At 40.5% G+C, this 15,848-nt stretch overlaps 1 protein-coding gene across 1 annotated transcript in view; it reads left to right on the top strand.

Annotated features, from left to right (window-relative positions):
- The first annotated feature begins 161 nt into the window (after positions 1-161).
- LOC116044705 overlaps positions 162-15,848 on the top strand; it is a 34,039-nt gene continuing 18,352 nt past the window's right edge. The window contains exons 1-5 of the mRNA XM_035998623.1: positions 162-439; positions 3,153-3,560; positions 5,106-5,513; positions 12,560-12,994; positions 14,468-14,917. Coding sequence (XP_035854516.1) covers positions 261-439; positions 3,153-3,560; positions 5,106-5,513; positions 12,560-12,994; positions 14,468-14,917 — 1,880 coding nt within the window. The 5' untranslated portion in view covers positions 162-260. The remainder of the gene's footprint in view (positions 440-3,152; positions 3,561-5,105; positions 5,514-12,559; positions 12,995-14,467; positions 14,918-15,848) is intronic.

Here is a 15,848-nt window from a genome sequence, read left to right as displayed (position 1 = left end):
TGACAAAGTAAAATGAACTCTGAAGGATAAGTAGGTGTGATGGGAAATATTCAGAAAGTAAAGTATGGTACTTCTGCTGTAGCTTTCCTCTGAAGCCATTTTATGATCCTTTACTGTTTCTCTACTCTGTTACTGCTATAATGAGGAAATGGTTTCTGATTATTCTTTAAATTATAGGTGTGACCCTCTGCCACAGCAGCTGTGGAGGATTTGTCTTCTCAGTGAAGGGCAGATGGACCCCATCAGCTTACTTGGCCTTGATGGAAATCGGCTGCACCTTCCAGTTGAGGGTAAAAGACAGCTGTTTGAAAGAGCAGTCAAAGTCATGCAGAAGATTACTACGAAGGTTAATGTCTGCCTCCACTGGGAAAGGAAAACTCCTGTCTGCCAGTCTGTGTGAGTCTCTCTTTGAGGCTCTGCCTCACATCAGCTCACTCAGGTATGTAATTGTGTTTGTATGCAATGCTGATTCCTTTAATGTTTATACTTTTTTTAAACCTTCCATGTTGAAATTTTAAAAATCTTTTTATTTTTTTCCTAAAATTTCACACTGTTCCTTAAGGTCTCCGAATAGGGTATGTAACATTGGTTGGGCCGCTGCGTTACATCCACAAGTCCCGCTCCATTGTCCGATATCTACTCGTTCTAAACACTCGTTCTAAAGGTACAGACTAGAGCCAAATAAAGTACAGCCACTGAGTTGACGTCAACTACTAGCTTTGTTGAGATTCGCCCGTTTTCAGCGGCAATTTCAAATTGTGAGATTTGCATAGGAAAGAGGTGTCAATGAGACTTTGAGGGTCTATGTATGCCTATTTTACCCACCGAACTGTCGTAATTCAACTATGACAAGGTAAACTCAGTTTTGCATTCTATCACCCCTTTAACTGAATTATCCATGGGTGCTCTGGTGTTCTCATGTTTCCTTACTTCTTCAGACAGGTGCTTCATATCCCTCACTTGGGTCAGTCCCCGTTGTTTTAAAAAGCAAGAATGGAAAAGAAAAACAATGAATTAGCATGACCGCATCCAGATAGACAGGCCTTTCTAGTGTACCAGCTACGAGAGAAGCTTCGGGGCGCTGGGGATATCACCCCAGGTGGTGGGTCTGTGTAGCAGTTTAGCCAATTGCTCATTTAAAGGTCCTATGACATGCTGCTTTTTGGATGCTTTATATAGGCCTTAGTGGTCCTCTAATACTGTATCTGAAGTCTCTTTTATATAGACCTTAGTGGTCCCATAATACTGTGTCTGAAGTCTCTTTTATATAGACCTTAGTGGTCCCATAATACTGTATCTGAAGTCTCTTTTATATAGACCTTAGTGGTCCCCTAATACTGTGTCTGAAGTCTCTTTTATATAGACCTTAGTGGTCCCCTAATACTGTATCTGAAGTCTCTTTTATATAGACCTTAGTGGTCCCATAATACTGTGTCTGAAGTCTCTTTTATATAGACCTTAGTGGTCCCATAATACTGTATCTGAAGTCTCTTTTATATAGACCTTAGTGGTCCCATAATACTGTATCTGAAGTCTCTTTTATATAGACCTTAGTGGTCCCCTAATACTGGATCTGAAGTCTCTTTTATATAGGCCTTAGTGGTCCCCTAATACTGTATCTGAAGTCTCTATCCCGAAATTCAGCCTTGGTGCAGAATTACAGCCACTAGAGCCAGTCCCACAATGAGCTTTCCTTAGGATGTGCCATTTCTGTGTCTGTAGCTTTAAATGCTATTGAGGAGGAGGGGGGGGGGGGGCAAGGTGGAGGGTGGGGGTGTGGCTTTGGCCCATTTGATCTTACATTTCTCAAAGGCAGAGCAGGATACCCAAGGCTCGGTTTACACCTATCACCATTTCTAGTCACTGGGGGACCATAGGCAGGCTGGGGGAAAAAAAACCTTATAAAGTGAAAATAAAAATAAAGTGAAAGTAAAATTTTCATGGCATGGGACCTTTAAGATACTTGTACAGTGCCTGTTGAAAATGTGCCTGTTTGGAACGGGCCGATTGCTTGGCCTGTGGTATTGCTGCTTGTAGAATTCATCAAAACCAAATTGTACCCCAAAATTACTTACAGAAGGACCCCCAAAGCACTTAATATGCAACTCCACTTTATAGCCTACTACTGACTTACAGTGTGTGCTACATCTACATGAGAGGAAGACATTGTACTACTGTATTTACCTGACAGAGAACGCTGCAGATTCAGAATTTAATCACAAAATATCACAATGAAAATGTGGAGTAATCAGACATTAGCGCCATGGACTCATGGCAGTGCGCTACCAACTGGCCCGTTATGAGAGCTAATCAGCACATATCTGCGTTAATCAACCACCAGAACCGGACTCTCTCTCTGTGTGTGTGTGTGTGTGTGTGTGTGTGTGTGTGTGTGTGTGTGTGTGTGTGTGTGTGTGTGTGTGTGTGTGTGTGTGTACCCCGCTGTTGTAGTGTTCTGCATGTGACGTGCAGGTTACCTTCCCCCCAAACACGGACACACACACATACATACAGATCGCTTCATTAGATAGATGAATGTAGGCATTTTTACTGTATGACAATGGTGAACGAAATTCCTACCACAACACCCAACCCTACCTCCCTACAATCTCTCCTCCAAGATCCGTTTGAGAGGAGAACTTTGGCGGATAAACTCCTTGTGAAAGAGCTGGGCCCAGATCAACCTGACATCTCTATAAGGCAGCCAGCTAGCGATAAAGGGAAGCTGTAATGTTACGTGCAAGGCTTCTCTCGTAGCTGGTACGCTAGAAAGGCCTGGCTAGCTGGATGCGGTCATGTTAATTCATTAATTATATTATAATATAATTTAGTAGAATTGAGTATTCACCCAGACCACTTGAATGCATTTCTTGGATCATTCATTGCAACGTTAGAAATGCTGAAAGTTATTTATCAGTTTTTAAGGACCCCACCTCCTCAAACTCCAAAATTGTGTTGCTTCTGGGGAAAAACGCATCTGTTTTGGGGAGATAAAGTTGGGAGCTAGCAGAGTTCACATGGCTTTGCAGTGATCAGGTGTAGTACAATGAGTCAGGAATCAGATTACATTCTAACAGATTTCCTACTATGGTTTAGAGAAAAGTAAAGATAGAAACCTAAATCACGTTTGTTTGTTTTCTTTATGATTTCAGTTTCGTGCCTGAGTTATCAGAACCTTCTGAAGAAATCAGGATCTTTGTGAATCTGTTCTGTGCAGCAGCAGAGAGAGAACAGCAGACAGGAGAGAAGACACTGGAGCTGTTATCATCAATTTGCAGATATCAAACACTCCCTCTTAAACAGAAATGGTGTGATTTCCTGCTGGACCTGTACTCAAATGATCCTGAAACAGGTCTGAGTCTCCTTCCATCATTACAGTCAGTTTTCCAGTCAGCTCCTGCAGTCTGGATCATAAACCTCTCAGAGAGAAAGAGCTCCATCCTCCTGGAAGTGCTGAAACTCCAATCAGCGAAAAAACAAGTGGAGCTGACAGGCTGCTCAGATGAAGAGAGTGAAGTGAGGAGTTTCCTACAGTGTCTGCCTTATATCTCACAGCTCAGGTAAATGGTTATCTTTTTCAGGGATCAACCAATTATCGGGGCTGATATTTGGCAATTTGCAGATTATCTGTATCAGTGTTTTATTTTACCGATAACCGATGAAGTAAATAATTAAAAAGTGCGCTACTTTGGCTCTGCTACAGCTCTGTAAGCAGTCTGCAACACTAGCAAACAAACTGTTAAAACTTCAGGAAGCTATTTTTGTTTTTATTTATTAATTAAAGTATTATTATGTTTAAAGTTTCAGTTTTATTAAAGAATTGCCTAAAGCATTTAAACAAACTTTTGTGTTGGAGTTTTTAACATTCCAAAATGTCAATTTTGACTAAAGCCCAGTTCAGACCAAAGATTCGCAACGAGACAAAACCGTTTTAGAACATCGCAGGGAAAAGATGCAGCGGTCTGAACCGGCCGTCTCAGCTCGACTCAAACCAGCTGATGGTGGCGTTGTGACTCAGCTGGTGGAGTCTCCAGAGGCTGGTTTTAGAACTTAAGAGACGTCGCCTGTTTAAACAGCCAATAGAGAAGTCAGCTGGTGGAGTCTCCAGAGGCTGGTTTTAAAACGAATGGGACGTCTCCTGTTTAAACAGCCAATAGAGAAGTCAGCTGGTGGAGTCTCCAGAGGCTGGTTTTAAAACGAATGGGACGTCTCCTGTTTAAACAGCCAATAGAGAAGTCAGCTGGTGGAGTCTCCAGAGGCTGGTTTTAAAACGAATGGGACGTCTCCTGTTTCAACAGCCAATAGAGAAGTCAGCTGCAAAAGTCAGCTACAAAATATTGAAATAAAATGAGCCATAATCCATTTTATTTTTATGGTACAAACAGCTGGTCGAAATAGCAGAGTTTTAGACGGAGCCTCAACGACCGCCCGAAACCACGGTAACGTTATATAGGTAAGCGAGATAGAGAGCTACTGAAGAGAGAGAGCGCCCAGCAGCATTAGAACCAAGCCGTGAATCAGAGAAATAAAACGTGTTTTCGCCGATTCATCACTAGAAATGCAACTTAGCAAACATCTCACTATCACTAACGTTATCCACATTCATATTTAGACGAAAAACAAATAATATAGCCAGCTACAAAAAAACTAAAAGTCAGAAGTTAGAACGGAAGTACAAAGAGGCGTTGTTATGGAGATGATACATCGTCTCGTCTCATTGGTGTGAAGCGGCAGGTTTCAGAACGCTGCAGTCCGGCTCGTTGCAAGAAGCTGCAAGTTTCAACTCGTCCCGTCGCGAATCTTTGGTCTGAACTGGGCTTAAAAGATTTTCATTTTTACTGTAAATGCATATCGGTCCTCAGTATCGGTTATCTGTTTCATTAACTACTAATAATCTGTATCGATATCGTCCCTGAAAATACAGTATCGGTCGACCACAAATCTTTTTTATTATTTCTGGTTTCACACAAATCTGTCTCATCTAATTTGAGTGTTTCTGCGTGCAGATTAAACTTGAACAGATTTTATATAAATCACAGGGACAAGTTTTACTTTTATTTAATAAAAAACTTACATCACATGTTTTTTAATCTTCATGATTTCAGTTTCGTGCCTGATTTATCAGAACCTTCAGAAGAAATCAGGATCTTTGTGAATCTGTTCTGTGCAGCAGCAGAGAGAGAACAGCAGACAGGAGAGAAGACACTGGAGCTGTTATCATCAGTGTGCAGATATCAAACACTCCCTCTTAAACAGAAATGGTGTGATTTCCTGCTGGACCTGTACTCAAATGATCCTGAAACAGGTCTGAGTCTCCTTCCATCATTACAGTCAGTTTTCCAGTCAGCTCCTGCAGTCTGGATCATAGACCTCTCAGAGAGAAAGAGCTCCATCCTCCTGGAAGTGCTGAAACTCCAATCAGAGAAGAAACAAGTGGAGCTGACAGGCTGCTCAGATGAAGAGAGTGAAGTGAGGAGTTTCCTACAGTGTCTGCCTTATATCTCACAGCTCAGGTAAGTCAGACAAATACTGTATATTTAATAATAATATGTTGCTTCTTTAAGAAGAGGTTTGTCAAAAATCCTTCTTAATAATCACCTGGGTTTAAATGTTAATTGACGGCCATTTACAAATGAACATAATGAGGAAACAGATGAATTAAATGTCTCAGTTCAGTAATTATTTAGTATCACAGTCTTCTGTCTTTATGAGAATAATGAGATGATATGAATAATAATAACAACAATGTAGCTCTGAGACAACAACAAAGTCCTGATAATACTTTCTTATACAGGAAATAAAAACACATCATACAGAACTGAAACACCTGCAGTTAAAACTGATATTGGCTTTTTGTAAATCTCAGCATCTTAAAAATAACAAATAGAAACATTAAAACTAAATATTTTTGTAGAGATAAAATAATAATATTTATAATAATATATCTCACAGCTCAGGTAAGTCAGACAAATAATTCAATTCAATTCAATTTTATTTATAGTATCAAATCATAACAAGAGATATCTCGAGACACTTTACAGATAGAGTAGGTCTAGACCAAACTCTGTACTTTACGAAGCCCCAACTATTACAGTGGTTGCCTCAAGAGCAAGCATTAGCAGTAGCTATTGCGACAGTGGCAAGGAAAAACTCCCTTTATTTGTTAGGAAGAAACCTCGGACAGACCCAGACTCTTGGTAGGCGGTGTCTGACGGCACCAGTTGGGGGAGTGGTGAATGGTGGCAATAATAGTCATAATAAAGATAGTGAAGCAGTGATCACAATGGTAGTCATAGTAGTTCATGTCATAGTAGGGCACAGCAGGGCGTTACGGGGTGTAGTGTGGCACAGCAGCCTGGGTGGACGCGGTTGGACGCGGCAGGACGCAGTCGGACACTGCGGGGAAACGCAGAGCGTAGCAGGGTGTAGTAAGTCCATAGCGTCAGCTGCACCCAGGACCCCGGTGTAGGTGCCACCCAATTCCAAGGCGATGTTCTGGGTGAAGAAGAAGCAAAGGGACTCCGGGGAGAAAACTCCCCAGAGCTAGGTTAGTAACAGGCATTTCTGGGACTAAGATGCACACAAAAGGAGACAAGTGAAAAGAGAGAAGAGGGAGCGGCTCATTGTGTCCTTGGAAGGAGCTTCCCACAGCAGTCTAGAGTTATAATAGCATAACTAAGAGAGGCAGGCTAAAGAGAGGGGCCCTGGACCGGACTCGTACTCTCCCCTGCCGGAACGGGCTTGTACTTCCTGCCTCCCTCTACTCTACTCTACTATGCTGCAACTCCTCACTCCCTAACTATAAGCTTTATCAAAGATGATGGTTTTCAGTTTATTCTTAAATGTGGCGACGGTGTCAGCCCCCCGAACCCAAGTTGGGAGCTGGTTCCACAGGAGAGGAGCCTGGTAGCTGAAGGCTCTGGCTCCGATTCTACTTTTAGAGACTCTAGGAACCACAAGTAGCTCTGAGTTCTGGGAGCGCAGTGCTCTAGTGGGACAATAAGGTACTAAAAGCTCTTCTATGTATGATGGTGCTTGACCATTTAGTGCTTTGTAGGTCAGGAGAAGGATTTTAAATTCAATCCTGGATTTTACAGGAAGCCAATGCAGAGAAGCTAATACAGGAGAAATGTGATCTCTTTTGTTAGTTCTTGTCAGAACACGTGCTGCAGCATTCTGGATCAGCTGGAGGGTCTTGAGGGACTTATTTGAGCAGCCTGATAGTAAAGAATTACAGTAGTCCAGCCGGGAAGTTACGAATGCATGGACTAGTTTTTCAGCATCGTTTTGAGACAGGATGTTCCTGATTTTGGCAATGTTACGAAGATGGAAAAAGGCTGTTCTTGAGGTTTGTTTTAAGTGGGCGTTAAAGGATAGATCCTGGTCAAAAATGACTCCTAGATTTCTGACAGTAGTGCTGGAGGCCAGGGCAATACCATCTAGGGTAGCTATATATTTAGATAATGAAGTTCGGTGGTGCTTGGGTCCCAGCACAATAACTTCCGTTTTGTTTGAGTTCAACATCAGAAAATTGTGGGTCATCCAGGATTTTATATCTTTAATGCACGCTTGAAGTTTAGCTAACTGACTGGTTTCGTCTGGCTTGATTGACAGATATAATTGGGTGTCGTCTGCGTAACAGTGAAAGTTAATTGAGTGTTTCCTAATAATATTGCCTAGAGGAAGCATATATAAAGAGAATAGAATTGGTCCAAGCACTGAGCCTTGAGGAACGCCATGGCTAACTTTAGCGTATTTGGATGGTTTATCGTTAATATTAACAAATTGGGATCGCTCAGAAAAATAGGACTTAAACCAGCTTAGTGCGATTCCTTTAATGCCAACTAAATGTTCCAGTCTCTGTAAGAGGATGGTATGGTCAATAGTGTCGAATGCAGCACTAAGATCTAATAAGACAAGTACGGAGACAAGTCCTTTGTCAGCAGCAGTTAGAAGGTCGTTAGTGATTTTCACCAGTGCCGTCTCTGTGCTATGATGCATTCTAAATCCTGACTGAAAGTCTTCAAATAGACTATTTCTATGCAGAAAGTCACACAATTGATTAGCGACTACCTTCTCAAGGATTTTGGAGAGAAACGGGAGGTTAGATATAGGTCTATAGTTGGCTAAGACCTCAGGGTCGAGGGTGGGTTTTTTCAGAATAGGTTTTATCACAGCTACTTTAAAAGACTGCGGTACGTGACCCGTTAATAAGGACATATTGATCGTATCTAGTAATGTGGTGTTGACCACGGGTAGTGCTTCTTTAAGTAGCTTCGTTGGAATGGGGTCTAAGAGACAGGTAGTTGGCTTAGCTGAAGAGACCCTTAACATTAATTGTTGGAGGTCTAAAGGATAAAAGCCGTCTAAATAAGTATCAGGTCTTATCGTTCTCTCTAGCCCTCCTGCGCCCAATGGTGAGTCGTTGGAAGCTGTGGGCAGAAGGTGATGAATTTTTTCTCTAATTGTTATAATTTTATCATTAAAAAGGTCATGAAGTCATCACTGCTCAGAGCTATAGGAATAGATGGCTCAATAGAGCTGTGACTATCTGTCAGCCTGGCTACAGTGCTGAAAAGAAACCTTGGGTTGTTCTTATTTTCTTCTATTAGTGTTGAGTAATAGTCTGATCTGGCATTTCTGAGGGCCCTCCTATAATTTTTTAGACTATCTTGCCAATCCACACGAGATTCTTCCAGTTTGGTGGAACGCCATTTACTTTCAAGTTTTCGTGAGATTTGTTTTAATTTGCGAGTTTGGGAGTTATACCAAGGTGCTAGTTTCCTTTCCTTCATCATCTTCTTTTTGAGAGGAGCAACCGAGTCTAAAGTAGTCCGTAGGCAGGCCGTAGCAGCGTCTACAAAGTTATCAAGTTGGGAGGGACTAGAGTTAACATAACAGTCCTCTGTTATATTAAGGCATGACATTGAGTTAAGTGCTGTTGGAATAGCTTCCTTAAATTTAGCTATAGCACTGTCAGATAAGCATCTAGTGTAGAAACTTTTATTTAATTTCGTATAGTCTGGTAGTAGGAATTCGAAAGTTATTAAAAAATGGTCTGATAATAAAGGATTCTGCGGAAATACTATTAAATCGTCAATTTTGATGCCATATTCTAGCACAAGGTCGAGGGTGTGGTTAAAACAGTGCGTGGCCTTATGCACCCTCTGACTGAAACCAATAGAATCTAGCAGTGAATTGAAAGCAGTACTAAGGCTATTGCTCTCAATGTCCACATGGATATTAAAATCACCTACAATAAGTACTTTGTCTGATTGAAGGACTACGCATGATAAAAACTCTGAGAATTCAGATAAAAACTCAGAATATGGACCTGGTGCTCGGTAAACAACAACGAATATAATTGGCTGTACTGTTTTCCATGTTGGGTGTTGAAGATTAAGAACAAGGCTTTCAAACGAGTTATAATTTAGTTTAGGTTTAGGATTAATTAACAGGCTCGAGTCAAATATGGCTGCAACTCCCCCTCCTCGGCCTGAGCCTCGTGGAATTTGGGTATTATTATGACTGGGAGGAGTGGCTTCGTTTAAACTAACATATTCGTCATGGCCCAGCCAGGTTTCGGTGAGGCAGAATAAATCAATGTGGTTATCTGATATAAATTCGTTTACCAATAATGCTTTCGATGACAGAGATCTAATATTTAATAGTCCACATTTGATTTTCCTATTCTGTTCTATCGTTGCAGTGGTTGTTTTAATTCCAATTAGGTTGTTTAGTATAGCACCTCTTTTGTTAGCGTTTGGTTTAAACGGTCTCAGTCGGGGGACAGACACGGTGGTTATGGGATTATGAATGGGTGATTGCTCTGAAGGGAGCACAGAGGGGCGTGTAGCGCTGTATCTCTGATTATTGACTTTGGGAGAGTGTGTCTGGTCAGTGTGCTTGTGGGAGTGTTTACGGGATGTAAACAGTCAATCAGAGGTCTGGGTATGCAGGGCGTGGTGCAAATTTCCACGTAGCATCTGGCTTCCGCGTGTATTGGGATGAATCCCATCCCTGCTGAACAGGGAGCCACGTTCCCAAAACAGATTGAAGTTGTCAATAAAACCTATCCTGTGAATACTGCATGTGAGCTGGAGCCAGGTGTTAAGGGAGAGTAGTCTGCTAAAGAGGCATGATCCGCGACCTAGAGATGGAAGTGGGCCCGAAATAAAAACCGACTTCCCAGTGCTTTTTAAAGCCTCAATGAGAGTGGTAAAGTCTCGCCTTGTGCGCTCACACTCCTGAATCCGAGTGGACATGTCGTTATGTCCACAATGGACCACGATGCGTTTGATAGAGGTCGGAAATGAGGGGTATCAGGTCCATAACTTTAGCCAGGATGTCTGCAACTTTGGCTCCGGGAAAACAGTGTGTGACAGCATTATGAAACCGTAGGTCTCTAGTGATGGAGTCCCCAATAATTACTGTGGTTAGGGGGAAGAGCGGACGAGGAGTGGGGGGGTGTGGGTAGCCGGTGACGGGAGCAAAACAGTCAGTGTCGGTTTCAGATGGGCAGGGAAAAGAAGAGGAAGAATGCTTACCGTTCGGTTGTGGAGATTGTTTTTCGAGGAACGTTGTCATTTGGCCGATCCAGGCAGTGTAGGCCACCGGACCGTCTGACTACCGCATCCCTCAGAAGCTTTCGCCGCGCGGTAGCAATCGTCTTCCGTGACGACGGCTGGTCAGTCTGCTTTGAAGCGGGGCGAGCCCGGTGAGCCGCACTGGCCACCACCGGCTCCGACTCCGACAAAGCATTGAAGCGGTTGGAGAGGCTGAGGGCAGGAGGCGATGGAGCCCTACCCGAGGCTCTCTTTCGGCCGCAAACCACCTCAGTCCAGGGTGGCTTGATAACCGGTGTCGAGCAGGACGATGGGCGTGGGCAGGCAGCTGGGTCCCATGGCGCGGTATCCTGGAAGGCCGCCGAGAGAGATGAGATCCGGAGCGACTGATTATGAGCCACGTCCAAGCAGGCGGTTAACAAAGCATCTTTGGTTTTTAAGTCCTCGGAAAGCCGACGAACATCTTCCCTGAGGTCAGCAATTTCTTTGTTTGTATTATTGAACAACGAGGAAATCCTGAGGGGGAGTGGGGACTCGCCAGGTGTAGAGGTTGCCATGAAGCTAGCGTTAGTTTAGCCGGTAGGCCTAGTCTTGATAAATTAGCGTGAGGCTAATACTTACTTACACGTAAAAATGTATCTTTGGTTTTAAAAACACTTTATTAGTGTAATAAAAACTAGGCGATAGAGCCGACTGTTAGGTAGGAGGTTGAAGGCAGCTGCCGGTGTTTCGGTTTAACGAGAGACCATGTTAACTGGCGACCATCAGCCAAATGCGTCTGCTGTTGTCGTAGTGACTACAGCTCTCTGATTTGTCTTTGGAGTCTTCTCTGAGGAAACTTGTCAGTCGCGTTTTGAATGTGGCTTGCTGTTAAGGAAAACAGGAACAGTAACATCTCTTTCAATCAAAGAAAATGTAAATAAATTCTCCATTTCTCTTCCTTTTTATGTGAAGACTGAGTGAAGTTGACTGACTGTGATGAAACTTGTACCAACTGTTGAGAGAGCAGCACATTAAGATTTCAGACATCTATGAATCATCATTTAGAGTCACCAGAGACAGATGTAGTGAACAACAACTGGTATTTACACGGCTGTCAGCTCAGGAGCAAAGAGAAGCATTGCATCATGGGATTTTCTCTAACTATTGTACATGATATGGACTCTAGATGTTGTTGTTCCACTGTGTATATTTATATAATGTAAATATATTTAATATTTAAACTCACACACAAAGTCAAATTCCATAAAGTGAAGAAAACCAGGAGGAAACCAATCAGCAGAGATTTCAGACTCAGGATCAGTGTTTGTGTTGTGAGTCAGTAAAAGTCCTAAAATGATGTTCTGCTCTGATGAAAGATGTGTGTAACTCTTGTGTTGTCCTCCAGGGTCAAAATTAACACTTTTTAGACACTGTTTTTAACTTTTTGTTGCTTTTTACAACGTTTTTGTCACTTTCTCCCCATTACCACCAGTATATTCACCACTAGAACCAACGTATTAACACTAGTTGAACAATCATTTTTGGATTTCATGGTCAATAAACCTCATTTATATGAAGTTATCTCATTTTTGTGTTAAAAAAAGCAGAAATTATAAATGATTTTGACTAACAGTTAAGATCAGAGAAACAAAGGTAATGGATAATCACAGACATGTCAAAGTTTAGTCAGGATAACGCTATAAAATGTAATAAAACACCCAAAATTCAATGAAAGTAGAGATCTGATCCTTAATTTCACTTGTGAAGAGAGTTTTATGGAACCATCCACGTTATTTTGGGGCAATTTGGTTGAAAGAAACCCAAATTTCTGATATAGAAACTTTAAAAACGGGTCAAATTTGACCCGAGGACAACAGGAGGGTTAAAGTTTAATTAGATTAATAATTTTATACAGAACAGACATGTTCAAGATGGAGTCCATCAGTAGTTTGTTGTTGTATTTATGCAGCTGAGATCAAATCATCACAAAATGTTACCTTTTATTATTTCAGTGTTTCTCGGTGGTCAGATCTTTCTAAAGGAATCAGGTTCTTTGTGAATCTGTTCTGTGCAGCAGCAGAGAGAGAACAGCAGACAGGAGAGAAGACACTGGAGCTGTTATCATCAGTGTGCAGAGATCAAACATTCCCTTTAAAAGACATGTATGATGATGAATATCAGAGCGATTTCCTGCTGGATCTGTACTCCCACCTGAAGGACTGTGAGACTAAAACAGGTCTGAGTCTCCTTCCATCATTACAGTCAGTTTTCCAGTCAGCTCCTGCAGTCTGGATCATAAACCTCTCAGAGAGAAAGAGCTCCATCCTCCTGGAAGTGCTGAAACTCCAATCAGAGAAGAAACAAGTGGAGCTGACAGGCTGCTCAGATGAAGAGAGTGAAGTGAGGAGTTTCCTACAGTGTCTGCCTTATATCTCACAGCTCAGGTAAGTCAGACAAATACTGTATATTTAATAATAATATGTTGCTTCTTTAAGAAGAGGTTTGTCAAACATCCATCTTAATAATCACCTGGGTTTTAAAGGTGCTCTAAGCGATGTCACGTGTTTTTTAGGCTATAACATTTTTTGTCACATACAGCAAACATCTCCTCACTATCCGCGAGCTGCCTGTCCCCTGAACACACTGTAAAAAACACGGTCTCTGTAGACAGCCCAGGGTCCACAAACGGCAACAAAAACAAAGTGGCCAACCTGCACCACCAAACATAACAAACCGTGTTCCAGCATTCAGCCAATAACCGACAAGAAGGATTTGGGGTGGGGGTTGGGATTTTCTGTAACTATTGTACATGATATGGACTCTAGATGTTGTTGTTCCACTGTGTATATTTATATAATGTAAATATATTTAACATTTAAACTCACACACAAAGTCAAATTCCATAAAGTGAAGAAAACCAGGAGGAAACCAATCAGCAGAGATTTCAGACTCAGGATCAGTGTTTGTGTTGTGAGTCAGTAAAAGTCCTAAAATGATGTTCTGCTCTGATGAAAGATGTGTGTAACTCTTGTGTTGTCCTCCAGGGTCAAAATTAACACTTTTTAGACACTGTTTTTAACTTTTTGTTGCTTTTTACAACGTTTTTGTCACTTTCTCCCCATTACCACCAGTATATTCACCACTAGAACCAACGTATTAACACTAGTTGAACAATCATTTTTAGAATTCATGGTCAATAAACCTCATTTATATGAAGTTATCTCATTTTTGTGTTAGAAAAAAGCAGAAATTATGAATGATTTTGACTAACAGTTAAGATCAGAGAAACTAAGGTAATGGATAATCACAGACATGTCAAAGTTTAGTCAGGATAACGCTATAAAATGTAATAAAACACCCAAAATTCAATGAAAGTAGAGATCTGATCCTTAATTTAACTTGTGAAGAGAGTTTTATGGAACCATCCACGTTATTTTGGGGCAATTTGGTTGAAAGAAACCCAAATTTCTGATATAGAAACTTTTGACCGGAGGACAACAAGAGGGTTAAAGTTTAATTAGATTATTAATTTTTAATTTTTAAAAATATATATTTTTTTCTTTCACTCATTTATTTTCTCTGGATTTTCAATTATGTTTAATTATTTAATTCCATTATTTTCTACATATATATATATATATTTTATTTATTTATTTATTTCATATTTTCTTTAAATCAGAAAAAGATACATATTTGTTGTGCTGTATTTTATATATATATATATATATATATATATATATATATATATATATATATATATATCCAATGTGTTCCTGATAAAAATTTGAATACAAAAAAAAAAGTTCATTTAGATTTTATGCCCGACAGACATGTTCAAGATGGAGTCCATCAGTAGTTTGTTGTTGTATTTATGCAGCTGAGATCAAATCATCACAAAATGTTTCCTTTTATTATTTCAGTGTTCCTCGGTGGTCAGATCTTTCTAAAGGAATCAGGATCTTTGTGAATCTGTTCTGTGCAGCAGCAGAGAGAGAACAGCAGACAGGAGAGAAGACACTGGAGCTGTTATCATCAGTGTGCAGATACAAAACATTCCCTTTAAAATATGAGGAGGATTATAATATTGTCAACTTAAATGAATATCAGAGTAATTTCCTGCTGGATCTGTACTCCCACCTGAAGGACTATGAGACTAAAACAGGTCTGAGTCTCCTTCCATCATTACAGTCAGTTTTCCAGTCAGCTCCTGCAGTCTGGATCATAAACCTCTCAGAGAGAAAGAGCTCCATCCTCCTGGAAGTGCTGAAACTCCAATCAGAGAAGAAACAAGTGGTGCTGAGAGGCTGCTCAGATGAAGAGAGTGAAGTGAGGAGTTTCCTACAGTGTCTGCCTTATATCTCACAGCTCAGGTAAGTCAGACAAATACTGTATATTTAATAATAATATGTTGCTTCTTTAAGAAGAGGTTTGTCAAAAATCCATCTTAATAATCACCTGGGTTTAAATGTTAATTGACGGCCATTTACAAATGAACATAATGTAGAAACAGATGAATTAAATGTCTCAGTTCAGTAATTATTTAGTATCACAGTCTTCTGTCTTTATGAGAATAATGAGATGATATGAATAATAATAACAACAATGTAGCTCTGAGACAACAACAAAGTCCTGATAATACTTTCTTATACAGGAAATAAAAACACATCATACAGAACTGAAACACCTGCAGTTAAAACTGATATTGGCTTTTTGTAAATCTCAGCATCTTAAAAATAACAAATAGAAACATTAAAACTGAATATTTTTGTAGAGATAAAATAATTAACATCTCTTTCAACCAAAGAAAATGTAAATAAATTCTCCATTTCTCTTCCTTTTTATCTGAAGACTGAGTGAAGTTGACTGACTGTGATGAAACTTGTACCAACTGTTGAGAGAGCAGCACATTAAGATTTCAGACATCTATGAATCATCATTTAGAGTCACCAGAGACAGATGTAGTGAACAACAACTGGTATTTACACGGCTGTCAGCTCAGGAGCACAGAGAAGCATTGCATCATGGGACTTTCTCTAACTATTGTACATGATATGGACTCTAGATGTTGTTGTTCCACTGTGTATATTTATATGTTGTAAATATATTTAACATTTAAACTCATACACAAAGTCAAATTCCATAAAGTGAAGAAAACCAGGAGGAAACCAATCAGCAGAGATTTCAGACTCAGGATCAGTGTTTGTGTTGTGAGTCAGTAAAAGTCCTAAAATGATGTTCTGCTCTGATGAAAGATGTGTTTAAAGTTTAATTAGATTTTATACAGAACAGACATGTTCAATA

Source organism: Sander lucioperca, chromosome 24, assembly GCF_008315115.2.
Source record: "Sander lucioperca isolate FBNREF2018 chromosome 24, SLUC_FBN_1.2, whole genome shotgun sequence".
Classification (NCBI taxonomy): domain Eukaryota; kingdom Metazoa; phylum Chordata; class Actinopteri; order Perciformes; family Percidae; genus Sander; species Sander lucioperca.
The sequence above is the reverse complement of the archived record's forward strand: the minus strand, read 5'-3'. Positions and strand labels throughout refer to the sequence as shown.